This window comes from Myxine glutinosa, chromosome 11 (assembly GCF_964187855.1).
Source record: "Myxine glutinosa chromosome 11, kmMyxGlut1.1, whole genome shotgun sequence".
Taxonomy (NCBI): Eukaryota; Metazoa; Chordata; class Myxini; order Myxiniformes; family Myxinidae; genus Myxine; species Myxine glutinosa.
In genome coordinates, this window is record NC_136271.1 from 43,285,350 (window position 1) to 43,308,924 (window position 23,575).

The window sequence follows — 23,575 nt, forward strand, 5'->3', positions numbered from 1 at the left end:
AAGCTCGGTGATTAGATGGGAACACCTAACAATGCAATCCACTGGGATTTTAACACTAAACATTCCTTTTATTCACGAACAATGAGGAGGATTTAAAATAATAAATAAATAATATTTGTTTGTCGTTGTCGCAACAAATCAGAAAATGCAGAGAAAGTAAAAGTCCATTTGATTCTCGACTTGGAAAAGGAGAAGTGGGGTTGGTGTGTCGGAGGGTATGGATGCAGACTTTTGGGAAGTTTTGCTTTATCGTCGAAACCATCTGCCGAATCAAAAAGTGCATTTTCTTCCTCTTCCTCCTCGATGCAATTAAATCCTGAGAAAGCGTTCTGATCGGCCTTTGCGTCTCCTGTATATTCAAGAGTCCTTTCGGTTGTTATTAATCTCTCTTTCTTTCATAGTCTCATCCGAAATCTAAAAACTTTGAACATCCTCATCACGAATAATCAACATTGTAAACAAGAACTAGTATGCTGTCGGCCGACTAGGTCTCAGATGATGCAACTTTTACTGTAAAGTTTGTTTTTCCAATCATCGTGAATTCTGCACTTTTCAAAGTTTCATTTTATATGGAACGACATGTGCAGACAGTCTATTCCATAAAAAGAATTCCAAAAAGGTTTAACCTCCTCTTGAGAAAAAAATAATTCCCACGGAAAAACTTCATCCTAATGTGACCTCTAACCTCAATATGTATATTTTCACAAATGTCTTTTGGTAAATAATTACTAACACCAAAAGTTGTTTCGCCATCGACCAAAGTCGGTCGCGTAATGGTTCGCGGGTCCGCTCTGAGTCCTGGACACTGTCGAGGTCATGCCGACTGGTATGTGCTGCCTCCTTGCTTGATGCTCCAGATTTAAAAAGATTAGAGAATAGACAAACAACCATAGGTTGGCTACTACTGTGCAGGCTTGATGGGCCAAATGGCCTCCTCCTGTGTTGAAGTTCCTTTTCAGATTCGGATGTATCAAACTCTCTTACAGAGCATCGCTCCTGTTGAAGCATTTTCTTGGCAAGGGTATACTGGATGGTTTGCCATTGGATGGTTTGTCATTGAATGGTTTGCCATTGGATGGTTTGTCATTGAATGGTTTGTCATTGAATGGTTTGCCATTGGATGGTTTGTCATTGGATGGTTTGTCATTGGATGGTTTGCCATTGGATGGTTTGCCATTGGATGGTTTGTCATTGGATGGTTTGTCATTTGATGGTTTGCCATTGCATGGTTTGCCATTGGATGGTTTGTCATTGGATGGTTTGTCATTGGATGGTTTGCCATTGGATGGTTTGCCATTGGATGGTTTGTCATTGGATGGTTTGTCATTTGATGGTTTGTCATTGGATGGTTTGCCATTTGATGGTTTGCCATTGCATGGTTTGCCATTGGATGGTTTGTCATTGGATGGTTTGTCATTGGATGGTTTGTCATTTGATGGTTTGCCATTGCATGGTTTGCCATTGGATGGTTTGCCATTGGATGGTTTGCCATTGGATGGTTTGTCATTGGATGGTTTGTCATTGAATGGTTTGTCATTGGATGGTTTGTCATTGAATGGTTTGTCATTGAATGGTTTGTCATTGAATGGTTTGCCATTGGATGGTTTGTCATTGGATGGTTTGCCATTGAATGGTTTGTCATTGGATGGTTTGTCATTGGATGGTTTGCCATTTGATGGTTTGCCATTGGATGGTTTGCCATTCAATGGTTTGCCATTGGATGGTTTGTCATTGGATGGTTTGTCATTGGATGGTTTGCCATTTGATGGTTTGCCATTGGATGGTTTGCCATTCAATGGTTTGCCATTGAATGGTTTGCCATTGGATGGTTTGCCATTGGATGGTTTGTCATTGGATGGTTTGTCATTGGATGGTTTGTCATTGGATGGTTTGCCATTGGATGGTTTGCCATTGGATGGTTTGTCATTGGATGGTTTGTCATTGGATGGTTTGCCATTTGATGGTTTGCCATTGGATGGTTTGCCATTCAATGGTTTGCCATTGAATGGTTTGCCATTGGACGGTTTGCCATTGGATGGTTTGTCATTGGATGGTTTGTCATTGGATGGTTTGCCATTTGATGGTTTGCCATTGGATGGTTTGCCATTGGATGGTTTGGCATTGGATGGTTTGTCATTGGATGGTTTGCCATTGGATGGTTTGCCATTTGATGGTTTGCCATTGGATGGTTTGCCATTCAATGGTTTGCCATTGAATGGTTTGCCATTGTCTTCTCAGCAGTAGTTTGGGGCAGGTATTTGTAATTTGTTCATGATGCCTCCAATAGCTCGCCTACTCTTTGCTAAAGACACCGTGGGATCTTGAACATACATCAACTAATGCCGACAGACGGGACGCCCAGTTTAACGCCCATCCAAGGGACGCCACACACATTGATGAATCCTCCTACCTATGACACAGGAGGGTGACAGTTTTTAGCTCGGCCGAGATAAGTTCCTCCTAAGTGAACTCGTATTATTACATTACTTATAAAAAGCCTGTCAAAAATGACGGCGATGGAACAGTTTATTTGATGGTGCAGCCTCATGAGCGTGCCAAAGACTGAAGCCTCGGCCTAGTGTCAGGTCAGGTGTGCTTATATCTTCTTTATTTATTAGACATTATACGGACGTAAATATACCCTCGTTTTACTGTGAACACATTGCGCATCATGTGCAGCGAATTTCACCTCCCTGCACCTTGTATTTACTGTTTTTTTTTAAGCTTCTGTACACCGCCCTTGAGGCTCGGTTTACAAGCCACCGTCTACATTTCCAATCGGAGAGACATAATTACTCTTTTACGGAAAATGTTTTTCGAGTTTGTTTTATCATAAAACATATGCCGTAATGAACACACATTCGTGTTAAAAGATTGGCCTTTAAAACCTACCCTTATGAAGGGGGACAGACATCCGTACAAACTGACATTGTGTTTTATGTGGTAGATTATCGTTTTCCAAATGCAATTCAGTTAGATACCCTTACTTTTGAGTCATGCACTTCCCTTCATTTCTGTGGTTAATAACCACAGGCATGAAGTCTTTCACAAGGTTTTGTAAACGTGCACAAAAAGAAGCCAAAAGTAACCCAAAAAAAATTGGCATTTAAATTTGTTGAATTAAATAAATAGCACCGTTCAGTGTCCAATACAGTAATACACCATATGGTGGGAAAGTGGAGTAGGAGTACATCCCGAGGCCTCACATTTCTGGTTAATGTCAGCAAGAACCCGCTACGTAATTCGTCACGCCTTCTATATTTACGCCATACTGTCTGAGAGGGTTGTCACCCCCATTCCACATTGGTCGCTCACACTTTGCCTGTCTTCCCAGATGCCGCCTTTACCATCTGCATGCTGCTCGCCAGCCTCAACAGTTGCACAAATCCGTGGATATACATGGCTTTCAGCCGGAGCCTGCCGACCTGGTTGGGCTGCGGGGCCTGCTCCAAGCGACGGTCACGTAGCCGTGGACCACGCGAGGAGTCCATGACCACAAGTAGTCTGAATTTCGGCTCTTCATCCTGGGCCAACTGTGAATCGCCCAGTTTGTAAAGTTGCTGGCAGTTGCTGCATTCACTTTTTAGTCTCGTCATTTTATTACTTAGAATAATATATTTCTCTTATTTTCATCGCGTAAATTCGATGCGTAAACGGATGAAATTCGAAATTCCCAACAAAGAAGGCCAGAATTTTGTACTTCCATGAACTTGAGAAGCCAGTAAAGGAAAACGGAAGCCATTTACGACAGAAGGGGATTTGATATCTTTCGGAAGGAAGCCAGTTTCAAAATTCATACGAGGTGTGCCAAGTGACCTGCATTTCGCTGTCTGACGGACGGCCAGAAAAAAACCATCCTGAAAAAGGAAATCAATCTTTACCGACTTGGCTCGTTGCACCAATTTCAGGAAATTTCATGGAAAATTCAGCATGGAACCGAAATGAGTGAATGAATGAATGAATTATAGTTGTCTTTTAGTTTCCTCCATTATAACCAAGACACTCACAGGCAACTATAGTCAAGCAGGTCATCTTATTGACAATGAAAATCCGTGTTACCGTGTCGATAGAGGATGCTTGTGATTACCTAAGCTTTGTATCTTATTTGTTTCTGCCACTGCGATTTCATACAAGGGTTAGTGTTATGATGATGTCTGCTTGTGCAGAACCACTTTTAGAGGCCATTTTTCCCCACAGAGCGGGGGTTGGCCTTTTGTGGGCGCCATGGTCCCCTTTTTGAAGCAATGTTTTATGCCCTTCCTGCTGCCAACCCTGTTAGTCACCTCTTGCGACACGCAGGGAATTACCAGTGAGCTGGTACTCAATTTGCCGACCTCGGAAGGATGACAGGCTGAGTCAACCCCCTTGGCATTCATTCAGCGATCGACTGGGATTTTAACCCAGAATCCTAGGATCCCAAGCCGGCACCCTAACCGCTAAGCCAACACCAGGCTTGTGTAACTCACTTTAAAGTGGTTAAATCTCACAATGCGTTGAGTTGCGGGGTACGATTTTCCTTGAGATGTTTGTATTTGTCATATTCATCATTAACTGAGAGATGAATGGATGCACAAGAATCTGAGTATTATTTTAATCAGCCACTCAGCATGCGAGTAATTTAAAATAGAAAGGAAAAATGTGGAGCCTCTGTTATCGCTCACTTTTGTCTGTTATACATTGTTATATGTATTAACGTTGGCTGATAGGATGGTCAAGAGGTACGCACACTTGCCTCAAAGTTGTCTAGTCTTGGTTTGAATCCCGACCCAGATATAAACTATCCAGCATGGTGTGCTTCCCCAAGAGTAGGCGAGTTGTTGCCAGCACCATGGCCACACTCCAAATTCCTGCCATAACCAGCAGGGGGCATTGCATCAGAGGCACAGCCATGCCCACAGCCAATGATGCTAGCCCGCAGCCTTTTGACGCATACGAACGAAGAATACGTAGCAATTACACTCGCCAGAGGAAACGGTATTGTATTTGGGTCCGTTTGTTATTTGGCCAAAAAAAAAAAAATTCGACAAGTATGTTGATCACTCCGGTTTGTGTGTGTGTTTGTGTGTGTGTCTTTGTCTATCCGCTCACTTATATTTGCCTACAGGTCACAATTTTAAACCGATCTTTATGAAACTTCAGGAAATGGTAGAGTTCGTGGTCCGACAAAATCCTATATATTTTTGGGGTTAAAAGGTCAAAAGGTCAACATATGCCAAAGGTTAACCACTTTTTTCAAATTTCAAAAATCCTCAATTTTCATCCGATTGACCTGAAATTTGAATACGATTTACATATCTGCTAAATGAATTGAACCACAAACTATTTTTGAGATCAACATAGGTCACAAGATCAAGAAAGACCAAAGGTCAACCACTTTCTTACAAATTTCTAAAATCCTCAATTTTCGTCCGATTGACTTGAAATTTGAATAGGATTTTCATATCAGCTTACTGGAACCAACCACCAACTATTTTTGAGATCAACATAGGCCAAAAGGTCAACATGGGCTAAATTTCTAAAATTGTCAATTTTCATCCGCTTAACTTAAAATTTGAAGACGATTTGCATCTCAGGTCACATCATTCAACCACCAATTATTTTTGAGGTCAAAAGGCTGCTCTACCGAGTCCCATTCGACTTTGTTCTCTTTTGCCAAGTGTCACTCTCTGAGTGATTTTTCATCTGTCTGTCTGTCTGTCTGTCTGTTTGTCCACACAGAATAAGTATGCTTTACTCTGCAACCGTTGGTCCGATTGACAGGAAACTTTCACGATAGGTGCACCTCCTCCTGCAGAATTTTTTTTTAATGATAATTATGACGTCATTGGTCACGTAAAAACCACTAAAGACCCTTTTTCTCAAAAACGGCTGAACAGATCGAGGCGAAACATTACATGTATGATCGCATACCCATGGCGAACAAAAAGTTCCATGACCATGACGTCATAGTTATGTCATAGTCACATGGTTTGGTGGCTATGTTTTTTTGAAGAATAAACCTTTTAAAAAGCCACTCCTCCAGAACGCCTGAACAGATCAAAAGGAAACTTCATACATATGTTCGCCATGCCTTGGGAATACGATGCTGTCCTTGAATAATTAATTCATACGTCACATGGTTTGGCGGCCATTTGGATTGAACGAAAATCTTTTAAAATGATATCTCTTGAACCGCTTCATTTATTGATGTGAAACTTCAAAGTAATATAATAGTCATTATGTTCCGTAATAGTGTTCCGTAATAGTGAATAGTGTTCCGTAATAGTGAATAGTGTTCCGTAATAGTGAATAGTGTTCCGTAAAGCGGCACAAAAGTTTAGAATTTCAACATGATTGTTCTTACGGTCTGGCAGCCAGAAGTGGTTATTGATTGTCTGAAGAAGAAGAAACTCTACAATTATCTTCTCCAGCATTGTGAGTTTTCAATATAAATATTAATTATGTACTGTTTGAAGTCAGTGGCATCCTGTCTATTAATTACGTCCGTCTATTAATTATGTACGATCGGAATGCACCTTTCGACACTTTGGACTGCTGAGACCCATTGGACTTTTGAAGAACCTTTACGACATCCTCCCCTCCTCCTCCCCCCCCCACCCCCCCACCCATTACCCTTAAGACTACTGAGGACCCAAAAGACCCTGAGGACTGCGAAGGCCCTGAGGACCCAAAAGACTCCAAGGATGCAAAAGACCCAGGGGACTCAAAAGACCTCGAGGATAGCCTCGCTAAAAATATATGAATTTTTTTAAATACAAGTTGTGGGGTTGTACAAAATAATGAAAGAATGTACAAAAACACCCCACAAAATATACCACACAAACACGTCCTGGCGAGGGTCTGCAATCTCTGATTGCTCTTTCTTGTTGTATTTGTAATATACCCCACTTTACACCGGTTGCACCGTGCTCTACTGGGCACCATCGTTTCATAAACTCCAGTGTGTGCTTTGAAGGTTTGCATCTGTTTTACACAAAGGTAATGTCAGATGTGTAAACACAGTATCTTCCTTTTACAAAGGGCAGGCATTATTAAGTCTGGCAACCTGTGGCTTAACCAGACCCTTTCATGATTATAGTCTTCAAAGGAGCTTCTGCTAAGCTGAAAAGTATTGAATAGACATCAAAGTAATTTCACTGAATTAAACTGCTTTCAGAGGAAAATAATGATGCACAATTACGGACTAACATAATGATTGTTTTGTGCTTTATTGAATCAAATTATATGCTCTTTGCTTGCTTCAATCAAAAGCAAGGAATGCAATGAGTATAGCCTTGTGCTTCGCACATCTATCGACTTGATTCCTTTCCGTTTATGAAAGAGTTTTGATCTTTCCTTCTTGAGTTGGATGCAGATGAGTAATTAGAGGCAAATTGATATGAAATGTAGGAAAATTGCAGTAAATATGTGTCGTGTGCTGACATTTTTTGGCTTTCTTGTAAAGGAAACTTATAATCTATTCTCTTAGTACTCGAATAGCTTGCGATATATATTTGATTATAGTTTTTGCTTCAATTACAAATGGCTCTTGCTTTGTTTTCAATCACTTAATGCAGGTTGTGTGTGTTTTTTGGGGGGTTTTTTTGGCATGTAGAATATGTAAGTGCACTATTTGACTGATTTGAAAGTTGCTCATGATCTTCCTGCCAGGAGTGCGCTCCTTCATGTCGTGGAGAAGCCGGTGAGGAATTGCTCTTTATGATCACCGAGATACGCCGCGGTTTGAAATGCGTGATACAGTAACGGGGAAATATATACTACGGGCACATCTGTTCAACTTAGTAATACGTTCAGAAGGCTTTGCCGAAGCTACTTCCTTTGGCCTAAGCCATGAGAAAGGACAAAACCTGTGTATAAATGTCATGCCTGACATTCCATGACTTTCAGTAATTCCTGGCAGAACTCTTTTGGCTCTGCACATCTGACCTTGAGACAAAACTTATTGTGCATTCTCTCAAATGCTTTATAAATATATCTACCTTCAGCCACTGGGGGAGAAAAGCTGCCTTATCGTATACATTGTAGAATATAGTAGTATACTGGTGTGCAAAATTGTCATGTTTATGTAGTGTGAGTGGCATGTTGATGTGTTAACTCTTCCCGACTAATACGTTAAAAAGGGGAAAGGTACTAAGTCAGACTGCAGGTTCAATTTGGGTTTGAGGTTTGAGGGAATAGCACTTACAGGGAGGGTACAGATATCGCTTTGGCACACTTAACATCAACAACCAATCAATCCTAATTAACTCCAGGTCCAATATGGTCTCTTAGCAGAGATTGGGGAACCTCAAAACAACAAAACAAACCTAACTCACAGCTAAGCTACAACTAGACCACAACAACAAAGATGTTCTCACTTCTTGTCAACACTCACAAATGCTTCGTACAATCTTTACAGCTAATGAACCATCTCCAACGGGATATTGACCTAGATCCACTTGAATAGTAACAAATGAATATTGAATGTGCCAATAGGATTTTAAGTTAACCTGAGTTGCAGTTACACCTGAGCTTGTTAATCGTGCGGGATGTGTAATCTTCACAATAAAGTTACATAAAAACAAAACAATGGCTCGTTTTTCATTGGAATGAGGCTTCACCAGATGATCGATGCAGTTTTTCTGTTCCAAAGAAGGTTTCTCTTCCTGTTTACATTGGCCAGTGCTCAACGCGGAGCATGGACATTCGTTGCGTAAAGGATGGAGTCGTATTGCAGGATAAGGAGGAAAGAAATGTTGGGAATCGTAACGAAATTCCCTGTGCACAAAATTACATTTTGATAATAACCTGAACCAATTCACATTCATCTCATACATTGTTGGCAAGGTAATAGTAATCATCCATTCCTGAGAGGTTACAACTGTAATCGAAGAGTAATTCAAATGCATAAAGCGTTTGCAGAACATGTTTCATGAACCCTGAGAATCTCTGATGAAAATACAAGGTGTTAAAGGATGTATTCCAATGCCATGCCAGACTAAAATGAACACCCTTGGTTATATACTAGCCTCATTTTAACAATCTGTGGTATGAACACAATCTAATGTATGACATTTATTGGAATCTACTGACATTTCCTTTGGCATCATACAGCAATTGAACCCATGAAGGCATCAAATCGATGATTTTCCGTATGTCAGCCTTATCTAGATTTTGCCAAATGTGGAGCAGATTTTGTTGCAGTTTTTTGTATACTAAGTCGAGGCTCATGTAAGAGCTAATACATATAACATATAATAATGGAAGCGGGAGAGAGAGGGAAGCACAGAAACAGTAGAGAACAGGGTCATCGGGAGATCCTTGAAGGGAGAGGGCTGGGGCAGGTACACAGAATAAACTAGATCGTATTCATAGAATACTTACCCTGCGCAGTCAACTTGGTGTGAGCGAACTCTTCTGTTTTTGAACGTTTGTTTTTGTTTGATCCAATATGGCTGCCAGACCAGGTGAGCGATGACATCATAAATTTATATTCTCTAATATAATTGTTGCATAGATCATGCTCAATATATTTCAACCTGATTAGACTAAGCGTTGTCCTTGTCGAATTATGACGTCATAATTAAGGCATCGATTACATCATCATCAACATATCTTATTCCCCATGGGGAGTATTTGACAATGAGCCATGTTTCCATGTTTTCCATTGAGCGGTTTGAGAGATATAGAGGTGTAACGTTTTTCCAAGATGGCGTCCGTACCACGTGACCTATGACGTCATAATTATGAATAAAAATTTTCTAGAGGTGGAGGCACTCCTATGGCTAAATTTCGTTTCAATCGGAACAAAGGTTGCCGAGAAAATGAATTTTTAAAATGCAGACACGGCACACGTACAGCACATGTACGCACACGAATGCTTAACCCCGCTTTTTGCTTCGTGAGCGCAGGGCAACAAGATGGAAACTACAAGGATTTTCAGTTCCTGCTTATTCCTCTGCAAAGGCTTTTCTGGAACTGTGACCGATTCCACCTCCCCTCGGACAGAAGTGGTTCTGGGTGCATGCCAACATATTCCCACAGTAAAAGTGTCCCATACCACATACACGCCTTACTGGTTTCTTTGACAAATTGAATTGCGATCTGATCACAGATTGTTAAACTACAGTTTGTTCACAATCCGGGGCGTTCATTTTATCCTGGTGTGGCACAAAAAAAAACAAGAATACAAAGATAAATCCTTATAATGACTGTCAAAGCTTTCATTATTTGAAAAATATGCAGAAACACTCTTGGGGCACATGACTCTTTGTCTAAACAGGATTCTGGTCAAACCAGTGTTTGCCTGACATGATACAGAAGCAGAAAGTCATCATCATACAGCATTCAAAGTCTATTAACTCGTCGGCTTTGGGTCTAGGAGATTGGTAGTTCCAACCCCGACCCCGGTCGAGATCACACCAAATACTTCAAAAAATGGTATGTGCTGCTTCCTTGCTCGATGTTCGGTATATATAGAGCATGGACAGCCAACCATAGGTTGGCAACCATTGCACAGGCTTCATTTTGCCTCCTGCATTGAAGTTCCTTGTAAGGGAAGTCGTATCTGTTTTTAATGTGAATTAAATTGTTTTTGAGAGGAAGGTTGATATATTTATGAATGCAACAGAGATGAGGAAGTGAATGCGTTAAAATGAGAACAATATTCCCGCTCTGCGGGGACAAATGGCATCTAAAGGTGGTTCTTCTATATCACCGGCAGATCTCACCTTGAAAGCCACATACTTATGGTCATAATATACCATATATACCATGTACTTATGGTCATAATATACCATATATATCATATACTTATGGTCAGAGAGAAGACTGAGATTCAAGATGCTTGAGGAAACGATCATTGAAAAATCGTTCAAAGACGTTGGAAGTGGTAGATGTCAGAGTAATAGGACGCAAGTTAGTGGGTTTAAACGATCATCCTTCTTTGGAATAGGCTGTACGCTAATACATGTTTCCGGGAAAGAGGAAAAGTTTTGGTTTTTAAACAGAAGTCAAACGACCGAGCACGCACATGTGCAAGTTCTGAAGCACACTTCATGATACAAGTAGGAATGCCATCTAGTCCATGTGCCTTGCTTGGGTCCACAGAGAGAATTAGTACTTTTTCGAATGTATGAAAAGAGATTATAGGGAGAGACTTTATGAGTCATCCACATTGGATGACTCATATTCCAACTCATAAAGTCTCTCCCTATAATCACATAAAGTCTCTCCCTTTATGAGTCAGGAAAAGTTTTGGTTTTTAAACAGAAGTGAAACGACCGAGCACGCACAAGTGCAAGTTCTGAAGCACACTTCATGATACAAGTAGGAATGCCATCTAGTCCATGTGCCTTGCTTGGGTCCACAGAGAGAATTAGTACTTTTTCGAATGTATGAAAAGAGATTATAGGGAGAGACGTATTATAGGGAGAGACAATTAAATTGTTTTTGAGAGGAAGGTTGATATATTTATGAATGCAACAGAGATGAGGAAGTGAATGGGTTAAAATGAGAACAATATTCCCGCTCTGCGGGGACAAATGGCATCTAAAGGTGGTTCTTCTATATCACCGGCAGATCTCACCTTGAAAGCCACATACTTATGGTCATAATATACCATATATACCATGTACTTATGGTCATAATATACCATATATATCATATACCTATGGTCAGAGAGAAGACTGAGATTCAAGATGCTTGAGGAAACGATCATTGAAAAATCGTTCAAAGACGTTGGAAGTAACGAATTTGAGAAGTGTAACGGGTTTGAGAAGGGTAACGGTTTTGGAGAAGTGTAACAATTTTGGAGAAAGTGTAACGAATATGAAAAGTATGGTTTTGTTGTGTGTAACACCCTCGTAATGTAAATAATGGTCGCAGCTGTCCTCCTAGTTAATTCCATGAAACTTACACACAGGCCACGATTAATCTTTTTAAATAGTTTATTTCCTTATTCCATGTAGGCTAAATATGTGTTTCCCACTAGATTGACTCTGCATTGTATCAAACGAAATAAGCGTAGGCCCCTTTCAATTTCCCCAATCATCTCCGCTCTCCAAAGTTCCTTTCAAAAGCGGTGCGAGTGGTGTTCAATCCCGCAAGCCGCCATTGCCCATGTGCTCATCTCGGAGAAGAGGGGGGTAGGAGCCGCCAACTCACAGGCGTGGCACGTCGTCATGATCAAAGGGGGAATCGGACAGCCCTAACAGCCAACCAGCACCGCGGTTAGCGACCCGGTAGGCGTGCCCTCGCAGCCGGCGGCTTGATTCCGCTCCGAGTAATAAAAGCGACTGGAAGGGACTGCTTCGGGAGATGACATGAGAGAGGACATGAGAGATGAGCTGTGAGCTGTGAGCTGTGAGCTGTGAGATGAGAGACGCTCTAAACCAAAAAGGAGAGATACTTGGAGAGGAAACCAGCTTTGGAGAGGCGCGCTGAGAGGAGGGAGACGGCTCCACCAGAAGGAGAGGAGCAGGTGTGACCGAGCCAGCGCGTGACGTCTACAGCATCAGCAGCGTCGACGCGACCGAGGGTTTTCCCGCCAAAAACGCGAAGAATTGGGAGCTGCTACCTCCAGCCCTGCCGGTTGCAGGGACCTGACCCTGCCTCCCTCTCCAGCAACCCACCTCCGCCATTCCTGCCTGCAATTTCCCCCGTGTAAGTGTGAACGTCGTCTGTCTTGAATGTTGTCCTGGGGTTAAGTAAATTGAATAGTATAAGTTAACGATTCACTGTGTGACTGCTTCTTCCATCCATTGCTTGTGTGTGTATAATAAATCTGTTCTTCCTCCGTACTCTGTCTTCTTCTCTCTTCCTTCTCTTTCGGTCGCTTTAGAGGTTTCCCGATTGAATATCTGTGGTGCGATCTGGTCAACGTTGGGGGAGTCGGGCCAATTGGGGATCCTGTAACGGTCGCGGTTGGACCATCCGCTCGGCCCATCATAACATCTAAACCGCGATCCGTAACAATTGGTGTCTGGGAGTGGGATTCGAGGCCCGAACCAAATTTTTAAAAGGTGTAGAAAAAAAAATATTTTGGTCAAAATTACGAGCTGCCGAAATTTGTTTTGTTTTATAAAACCCGAATTTTGAGATCGCGCCATGGACAATCAAGGCGATCGGATGTCGGTGGGGGAGATAGACGGGTTAGGGGTAACCCAGGACTTAGGGGAAGAAAGGGAGGAGGAGAGCAATGAGGAGGTGGTTGAGGGGGTATCAGGCGCACAAAATGGCGCTCTCGCGTACGTGGTTGAGGGGGCCACGGCCGCGGAACCAATGAGCGCGGTCCAAATGCAAGCCTTCATGGCCCAATTCATGGTGGAAATGCAGGAAAAAAACGACAGTATGGAACAAATGGAAGACAGAAGGAGGACTGATAGTGAGAAAATGGAAAGCAGAATGATGGGGGCAATGAGGGACGAAGCGAGGGCTCAGAGTGAGCAATTGGGGGTAATGAGGGACGAAGCAAGGGCTCAGAGTGAGCAAATTGAAGCAACAATAAACGGAATGAGGGCCGATAGGAGGGAAAGGGAGCAGAGGGACAGAGACCGCAAGTTGGGCGAAAGGGTCCCAGGGGTGCACGAGGAGGTAACGCGGGTCGAGAAGCGCCGGTTGAGCGAAGCGGAGGAAAGCACGGGTACAATGACGGGGGTAGAAATCGCGACACGGGGTTTGGAAAAGCCGGCGACCGATGAGGTAGAGGGTGTTTTATTAAAGCCAGCGGTCGTCGAGGTGAGTAAAGAAAAAGCGGAAGTGGGCATTGAAATTGAAGAGATGACGGAGGTAGCCCGGGAATTGCAGGGAGAAATGGAAAATGTGCAAAGTCCCTGCTCACATCACGATGCTGTGCTTAACCCGAATGGAAGTTTGCAGGTTTTGGTGCAGGGAGGAAGAAGGACCCCGAAGGTGAGACGTGCTGTGTATTGTGCTGGGAGATTTTGTAAGAGGATGTTTGGCGACAAAATAATTTTCGCGCGCTTGGGATCGAGGAGGCATCCGGGCGTTGGTGAAGGGTCCCGTGTGAGTGGAAATGGCACGCGTGGGAGGAAAAAGTGTGCGTCGGCGAGTGGGTGTGTTATAAAGTGTGGGAGTGAAACCGAGTGCGAGCGAGAATGCACGTCGGGGTGTACGGAGTGTGACACGAGGAGTGAGTTGGTGGTGGAGCGGATGCGAGAATGCACGCTTGGAATGGTCGAGGGTGTGCGAGGAAGCACACCTGAGTTAGTGGTAGCGCGGGTGTGGGAGAGCCCATGTGAGCGCGTTAGTGGGTGGATGCAAGAGTGCACGCCCATGGTGAGTGTTACGGAGGACGTAATGGAGGAGAGGTGTGGACCAAAGTGTGCGCAAGAGTGTGCGCGAGAGGTGTGTGTAACAGGGAGAGCGTTGGTGGAATGTACGGACGGCGTTGGAACGCCGGGTTTGGTGAGGGTGAAAGGGGTAGCGTATGCGTGTGAGCATGCAGGTGAAGCATCGACGGTAACCGGGTTAGCGGTTAGGGCGACGGATAGCCGATGCGAGCACTCGGGGCGCGGGGTGCTTTGTTGGGTGCGAGGCCCGGCGCGGGTCGATGCTGCGTCGCTTCTCTTCGAAGCATCGTTGCCGATTCGGGCTTGGCCCCGCCCCGCACGGTCGAGTCCGGGCTTTGTCGGGCGAGGCGACCGGTCCGGTTCAAGGGCGAGTGGGAGGAGGCGGAACGGTGCCCCCTCGTGGGGACGGGGTTCCGACCGGGGGAGATTGAGCCATCGGGCCCGGGACCGCAAGGTGCCGCGCCGAGATGGTGCGTGGAATCTCGGCCCAACCAAACCACCTCCCTTGAACCGAAAGCCGGACGGATTCAACCTGCAGGCAACCAAACCACCCGAATTCATTGCTCGGCTTTACGAACCGAGTTTAATGATGTCACGACGCACCGAGGCTAGGATATAGTGGACTGTGATGATGGTGATAGTGATAGTGATAGTGATTTGATACGAAATTTATAATAGTGGGTAGAATTGGCAGTAAATGGAAAATTTTTGAATTGGTTGGAATTTGGGTGTGCGAAATTGATAGTAGGACCTCCCCGATGTGGTGGGATGGCAAATCCACCATCCCTCACAAACGGGGGGGGGGGGGGGCAAAGGAGCACTGGCTTATGGGGTTGATGGCAGTGAAAACTAGCCCGGGTGGGTTAGGATATTGTGTGTAGGGATCTAGCGAAGATGACATTAGGTAACGTTAAGATTAGTTAGTGACAAGGATACCTGTAGTGGGGACGCAGGTAGATTAGTGTGGATGATAATGACGTGGGAGCGCAATAGTTTGAAGGGACGACTGGGAAGCGCAAGTTTCAGAGGGGAGTAGTTAGATGAGATGATGCCATGTGTTTGAGGATTGAACAGGTGTGATTGCACAGGTGTGCAACTGAACAGGTGAATGGAGCAGTGTATGAGGGAGTAGTGGTGATTGCGTGTTGTGCTGACCAAATGGTCCAGGAAGAAAGGAGGGTGCAGGTGGCACCAGGTGATTGCACAGGTGTGCAACAACAGGTGTATGTGGCGATGTGGAATAAATGGTTGTGTGGAAGACATGGAGTGTGGAATATATGGAGTATTGGAATGGATGGTCGTGGAGTGAGTATGGTGGAAACTATGGAGTGGAGTGGATGGTGCGAAGGTGTGAATGGGGGAAGAGTGGACCCCCATCACGGATACCCGGGGCGGGTAGTGTAAGTGTTAGGTAGAGGGTACAGGTAAATTGTGGTTGGATATTGGCATCTGTGGTGCGGGTGAAAGAATGGTCTTTGGATGGGTACATTAGTGTTGTGGAAATGGCTGGGCGTGTAGCCTGTTAGTGTGTGTAGTTGGTTGGGCGCTCCACCACTGTGAGGATGTCGGCCAGGTGAGGCCGCAGGTGGGCTCTGGGAGCCGGTAGTAGTTGTTGTGGATGGGGCCCGAGGATCCGGAGGACGGACCCGGGTAGCCCAGTGCCAGAGGGCACCGAGTGGGGTGACAGAGCCAGGAGGGGCTTTCCCCAGTTAGTTAGGTTAGGGTGAGGAGCTAGGTAAGCTCGGGTGGCAACTGCAGTGGTGGAGGTGTGCAGGTGGGTAGACCTGCTGGGAGAGCTACACGTCGCAGCCCAGAAATTGTGCGAGGGCACCGGGAGATGAATCGGGGGAGTGAGACCCCAAATTGAGAAGCACCACAGTTTGGTCAATGGGAATTGGTTTTTAGAACCCATAGTGTAAGTTGGCCAATGGATTGGCAGGGAGAGACCCCGGGTAGTGTAAAGAGTGTTAAGGTCATTTAGAGGATAGTTAGGATTGGAGTCTCCTCGCACCATCTGCATCCACTCACCTGAGGTGACAGGAACTCCACACCATGCCATGTTTTGTTATTTTATTGTGCAGATGTTTGGAATGTGAGACGCATCATGACGTGGGTGTGACATTGTGCTTGATGTTCCATCTCTTCCTCCTTATGAGGATTGATGACGAATTGGGTGATGGCAAATTTTGGATAGTGGGATTGTGGAGACGAATTTGGTAGGGGAAATAAGGGGAGGACGTTACAGTAGCGACGGATTTGTAAAGGTGTAAATTGTTGTAAATATGGGGTAAGGGCAAGGGTAGTGTAGGTGACAGGGGGGGTGACGTACGGTAGGGACGAGTTTTTCTCACTTCGCTCTCCGTACGCACTTCACCCTGCATTGCCTTTATTGACGTGTACCCTTGTGACCTTACCCCTCGCTCATTTGCCTTCCCCCCTTTTGTCTCCCACTTGAGGACCTGTGCGCCATTGGGTGCCGAGGGGAGCGTGCGTGAGGGGGCCATTGTGCGCACGAGATTCCCAGAACCAGCATGCATTGCGTTGATGTACCACTTTATGGACCGCTGTTCTGCGGCCAAGTACCACTTGATGGACCCCAGGTTCTGGGGCAGGGCACCTCTGTTGGAGACCGGCCATAGTGGCCAGGGAATCTTGCTTGCGGACATCGGTAAGGCGGCACCTATGCCAAACAGGTGGACCACCCTTAGTTGGCCCCTGAGGCCCTAAATAAAAATGGACACAAGTTGTGCTTTTTATTATTTCCAAGTAGGCCGCATGAAGCCAGAAGACGTCGGGAAGAACATCGGCCCAGCAGAGAAAGAGAAGACCACCACCAGTTGTTTTGTTGTGTTTATTATGAACCGTGGTGACTGTGCACCGAGTGGTGCTTTTGGTGCTTTGTGGTGCTTTTGGTGCTTTTGGGTGCTTTGGTGGTATTGGTACTGGTGCATCGATGCAATGCGTGCTGTCTCCTCCCTCCCAACAGGAATTTCTTTTTCTTGTTCCCTAAAAAGAAAAAAAACACAGGTCCTGGGTTGCGTTGTAAATAAGAAATAACGTCATTGTAAATAATGCTCCCCACCGTAAATGTATAGTTTGAGAACAATTCCGTAATTCGGTTAGCTGTGGGCTTGAGTCTGTTAGACAGGGTGCAATGCAATAGGGGGACATACTTATTTGTGTTTTAAGATTGTCACACTCAGGGTCAGGTTAATTGTAGAGGGAATTACACCTACGTGTCACACTAAGTTAAAGTTCTGTAGGCCCGAGTACGGGCCTGAAGAAAGGAGGGTGCAGTGTAACGAATTTGAGAAGTGTAACGGGTTTGAGAAGGGTAACGGTTTTGGAGAAGTGTAACAATTTTGGAGAAAGTGTAACGAATGTGAAAAGTATGGTTTTGCTGTGTGTAACACCCTCGTAATGTAAATAATGGTCGCAGCCGTCCTCCTAGTTAATTCCATGAAACTTACACACAGGCCACGATATATCTTTTTAAATAGTTTATTTCCTTATTCCATGTAGGCTAAATATGTGTTTCCCACTAGATTGACTCTGCATTGTATCAAACGAAATAAGCGTAGGCCCCTTTCAATTTCCCCAATCATCTCCGCTCTCCAAAGTTCCTTTCAAAAGCGGTGCGAGTGGTGTTCAATCCCGCAAGCCGCCATTGCCGATGTGCTCATCTCGGAGAAGAGGGGGGTAGGAGCCGCCAACTCACAGGCGTGGCACGTCGTCATGATCAAGGGGGGAATCGGACAGCCCTAACAGCCAACCAGCACCGCGGTTAGCGACCCGGTAGGCGTGCCCTCGCAGCCGGTGGCTTGATTCCGCCCCGAGTAATAAAAGCGACTGGAAGGGACTGCTTCGGGAGATGACATGAGAGAGGACATGAGAGATGAGCTGTGAGCTGTGAGATGAGAGACGCTCTAAACCAAAAAGGAGAGATACTTGGAGAGGAAACCAGCTTTGGAGAGGCGCGCTGAGAGGAGGGAGACGGCTCCACCAGAAGGAGAGGAGCAGGTGTGACCGAGCCAGTGCGTGACGTCTACAGCATCAGCAGCGTCGACGCGACCGAGGGTTTTCCCGCCAAAAACGCGAAGAATTGGGAGCTGCTACCTCCAGCCCTGCCGGTTGCAGGGACCTGACCCTGCCTCCCTCTCCAGCAACCCACCTCCGCCATTCCTGCCTGCAATTTCCCCCATGTAAGTGTGAACGTCATCTGTCTTGAATGTTGTCCTGGGGTTAAGTAAATTGAATAGTACTAGGGCATGCCCGTACTATATCTATATCTAAAATTATATCCCCCCCCCTCTATTTACATGAAATGGTTTGGTCCAAAGCGAACGGCTTGCGAGTGGTGACAATCCCCCCCCTCTATTTACATGCAATGGTTTGGTCCAAAGCGAACGGCTTCCGGAGTTTGGTAAAGAAAAAGAAATCGCCATCGCGTGCACAAACGCGCAGGAAAGCGAATGAATCGCAAATTCGTTTTTATTAGTTGTAAAACATAGTTTAACGCCAACATAGTTTGCAAACGTGAAATAAATGAATACGCTCTCAAATGTGCCATCCGAGGCAGAGTGTGCCCGCCACGTTCGGCACACGCGATCGTTCGCTGCTCTCTGATTGGTTGAATCGTTTTTTGGACATAGCTCGGTAAGTAATTGTCCGATTAATATGAAACCTTGAAAAGGCACATCCTCGGGTCCCCAGCAATATACCTGGCAAGTTAAAAGTATATCGGACCCGTGGTTGTCGAGAAACAGCGGTCACAGACAAACGTACAGACGTACAGACAGACAGACAGAGATTACTGGAATTATAGATAGATAAGTTAACGATTCACTGTGTGACTGCTTCTTCCATCCATTGCTTGTGTGTGTATAATAAATCTGGTCTTCCTCCATACTCTGTCTTCTTCTCTCTTCCTTCTCTTTCGGTCGCTTTAGAGGTTTCCCGATTGAATATCTGTGGTGCGATCTGGTCAACGTTGGGGGATTCGGGCCAATTGGGGATCCTGTAACGGTCGCGGTTGGACCATCCGCTCGGCCCATCATAACATCTAAACCGCGATCCGTAACAATATCATATACTTATGGTCAGAGAGAAGACTGAGATTCAAGATGCTTGAGGAAACGATCATTGAAAAATCGTTCAAAGACGTTGGAAGTGGTAGATGTCAGAGTAATAGGACGCAAGTTAGTGGGTTTAAACGATCATCCTTCTTTGGAATAGGCTGTACGCTAATACATGTTTCCGGGAAAGAGGAAAAGTTTTGGTTTTTAAACAGAAGTCAAACGACCGAGCACGCACATGTGCAAGTTCTGAAGCACACTTCATGATACAAGTAGGAATGCCATCTAGTCCATGTGCCTTGCTTGGGTCCACAGAGAGAATTAGTACTTTTTCGAATGTATGAAAAGAGATTATAGGGAGAGACTTTATGAGTCATCCACATTGGATGACTCATATTCCAACTCATAAAGTCTCTCCCTATAATCACATAAAGTCTCTCCCTTTATGAGTCAGGAAAAGTTTTGGTTTTTAAACAGAAGTGAAACGACCGAGCACGCACAAGTGCAAGTTCTGAAGCACACTTCATGATACAAGTAGGAATGCCATCTAGTCCATGTGCCTTGCTTGGGTCCACAGAGAGAATTAGTACTTTTTCGAATGTATGAAAAGAGATTATAGGGAGAGACGTATTATAGGGAGAGACTTTATGAGTTGGAATATGAGTCATCCAATGTGGAATACATGACATTTGAAATGATGTATGAATGTTAAATGAGGCCTTTTGTACATGTACCTTTTGTACACACTGTTTCGATTTGGCTCACCGGGCACTTTTAACCTGCCGTTGCTGGCACGGAATATGTGAATCAAACAGTCTTTCAAACAATTTTCCTGATAAATGTGATAGAGTGGCAATTTCCAATTGGCTATCCATAATTGATCTGTTGCTGAATGCAAATCGGACTCACGAGAATATAGCAACATGAGAAATATCCGTGGATGATGGGAGTGGGGTTCCTATCATTTCCTATTAATACAATTATTAGTGACGGCAGTTGTTGTAACACGCATACATATACCCACACAAACAGATGCTTCTCCTTTCACTAAAAGATGCAAAAATGTAATATAATTTATGTTGTTCCCCCAGAACCAAACAAAAAACACAGGGGCAATACCCCTGACACTCACCTGGTAGAATAAACAATATACTGCACTAACTAAAGGTATTTTAAACCAATTTCAATGGTTGCTAGAAGATAGGGCAGCATGTAGAATCATACTAACATACTCATAAGACTTTAAACAAAAAAACAAAAAAAATACCTATTTGGGGGGCAACCCCCCCCCCCTCCCCTCCCCTATACCTGCCCACAACCCACGTATAATTCGTCAGGCCCCAATTTTTATAATGCCGTGAACAAACATTGGTTGTGGTGAGGTTTCATCGGAATAGTGTGTGTAGTTTCAGAAAAGAAAGCAAATAACTATTTTGGGGGGCAACCCGCCCCCCTCCTCCCCGTAGACCCCCAAAGGGACAGATTTATTTAATACCATGAACAAACTTTGGTACAGCACGGGTAGTGAAGGTTGTGGTGAAGTTTCATCAAAATTGTGTGTAGTTTCAGAAAAGAAAGCAAACACCCATTTTGGGGGGCAACCCGCCACCCCCTTCCCGTAGACCCCCAAAGGGACAGATTTATTTAATACCATGAACAAACTTTGGTACAGCACGGGTGGTGAAGGTTGTGGTGAAGTTTCATCAAAATTGTGTGTGTGTAGTTTCAGAAAAGAAAGGAAACACCCATTTTGGGGGGCACCCGCCACCCCCTCCCCCCCGTAAACCCCTAAAGGGGCAGATTTATTTAATACCGTGAACAAACTTTGGTACATCACGGGTGGTGAAGGTTGTGGTGAAGTTTCATCAAAATTGTGTGTAATTTCAGAAAAGAAAGCAAACACCTATTTTGGGGGGCAACCCGCCCCCCTCACCCCCGTAGACCCCTAAAGGGGCAGATTTTTATAATGCCGTGAACAAACTTTGGTACATCACGGGTGGTGAATGTTGTGGTGAAGTTTCATCAAAATAGTGTGTGTAGTTTCAGAAAAGAAAGCAAACACCTATTTTCGGGGTCATTTTGCTTCAAAACAAATGTTTTGCAAACTTGGTTCAAATCTGGTAATTAAATCTGTGAAAATGATTTTGCTGTGAATGGAAAACACAATTTCGAGAACCGATCACAGAGTCATTGTGTATTTGTGCAGTCTTGATTTGAATTTAAAATTCTAACAATAACGCCAGGTGCACCAGGTGGGATCACGTGGTGTAACTCTGGTTAAATTAATTATTTATGAACTGCATGTCGGGTAATGAAGGGAATGAACACGTTAATATTTTATTTATCCCAGGAATCAGGCTGTCTAGCTGTGCCTCATTACACACAAATCCATCCAATACACAAGTGTAAGAGTTGTTGTTGTTGTTGTTGTTGTTGTTGTTGTTGTTGTTCTCCTTGGTTATTTGTTTATTTTACGACTTTGACACACCCAACATTTGTGCTGTTGCTGCAGCATTGTGGCCTCTGTTGGTAACTCCCATCAGATCCCACAAATCCTGCCTTGTCTTGTACCATTCTTCCCTCAGGGCTTCAAGACACTTGTGGTACAACCACGTCACATCACCTCCCCTACCCCCCAACCCAATCCATATCATAATCTTTTCTACCCTCATTAACACTCCCCCCCCAAGCCCACACCTTCCCCTCCAGGTTATTGCGTTTTGTCCTCTCTCCCTCCATCCAACTTTCCATTTTTTTGTTCAAATCGTTTAATCCCCAGCTTTTCCTTTTCTTTTCTTTCTCTGCCTGAGTTTCTATCCAACTTGTTCATCCATTACCCCCTCAACTTGCACTCATTCTTCCCCTTTCCCATTCTTCGACCCAGTTTTCCTCTGTTGTGTCAATTTACCAAAAAAATTTTGCATAATAGGACATTGAATTGTTTCACCGATCAAAAGCTCGAAACCGATTTTTTAAATCAAAAGGTCATAGGTCAAGGTTACATAAAATTGCCAATTTTCATACAAATTGACCTAAAAATATCAGAATTTGCATGTTGGGTTACCTAATTGTCCCCCGTCGCACCGCGGAGCGAAAGGGGGACTATGGTTTTCCCCTCCGTCCGTGTGTGCGTCCGTCCGTCCGTGCGTGCGTCCGTGCGGGCGTGCGTGCGTAAGCGAAGGACCGAATTCTAATTTGGTGTGTGGGTGCAACCCACGTCAAAATCCAAGATGGCCGCCGCCATGTATGTCTGAACATTGTGAGATGAATATCTTGAAAAATAAGCGAAGTACCAACTTCTAATCTGGTGTGTGGGTGTATCTCGGCATAAGGAAGAACCATATTGAAAATTGGGTCGCCACATCAAAATCCAAGATGGCCGCCACCATATATATGTCTGAAACTTGTGAGCGAAATATCTTGAAAAATAAGCGAAGTACCAACTTCTAATCTGGTGTGTGGGTGTATCGAGGCATAAAGAAGAACGCTGTTTAAAATTGGGTCGCCACGTCAAAATCCAAGATGGCCGCCTTGTGTCTTCGACTTTGTCAACTCACATCACTTCACCGACGGGGGACCGAGGCGTAACGCTTGTTGATTCACCAATTGAAAGAACCACCTTTAGAGGTCATTTTTCCCTGCAGAGCAGGGGTTGGCCTTTTTTGGGCATCGTGGTCCCCTTTTTGAAGCAATGTTTTATGGCCGGGTGCCCTTCCTGTCGCCAACCCTGTTAGTCGCCTCTTGCGACACACAGTGAATTACCAGTGAACTGGTACTCAATTTGCCGACCTCAGAAGGATTACACGCTGTATCAACCCCCCCTGTAGACTAGACGGATTTATGCAAAAAGGCCACGTATAAGCTTCTATGTGCATTTTTGGGTAAAAGCTGGGAACCTCACTTTTTAACATAATTAGGGTATGGTGAATTCGATTAACCCGGTTCCCAAGTCGAATTTTGAGTTTTTGTCCTTCTAATTAGCATAAACAAAATGGCCGCCAAATTGCCAAATTTGTGTGGGACATGTGCGGTGGGGTGTTGTTTGCACGTGTCGTGTGCGTGACATGTTGCACATATTTTGTGTGCGCACACACACAAACACACACAAACACACACTCACATACACACACGCTAACGGAGGTGGATTATTTGAGACGTGGTAGAACTCTGTTCCATCTCTTGAGGCTCACCCAAGTGTGGGGATAGCAG

General features: G+C 44.5%; 2 protein-coding genes across 2 annotated transcripts in view; both read left to right on the forward strand.

Annotated features, from left to right (window-relative positions):
* The window catches only part of LOC137436604 (mesotocin receptor), a 41,578-nt gene extending 32,915 nt beyond the window's left edge, over window positions 1-8,663 (forward strand). The window contains exon 2 of the mRNA XM_068130545.2: window positions 3,335-8,663. Coding sequence (XP_067986646.1) covers window positions 3,335-3,555 — 221 coding nt within the window. The 3' untranslated portion in view covers window positions 3,556-8,663. The remainder of the gene's footprint in view (window positions 1-3,334) is intronic.
* A 1,634-nt stretch (window positions 8,664-10,297) lies between these two features.
* LOC137436608 (uncharacterized) overlaps window positions 10,298-23,575 on the forward strand; it is a 61,899-nt gene continuing 48,621 nt past the window's right edge. Inside the window, exon 1 of the mRNA XM_068130556.2 lies at window positions 10,298-10,419. The gene's annotated coding sequence lies outside the window, so the exon portion shown is untranslated. The remainder of the gene's footprint in view (window positions 10,420-23,575) is intronic.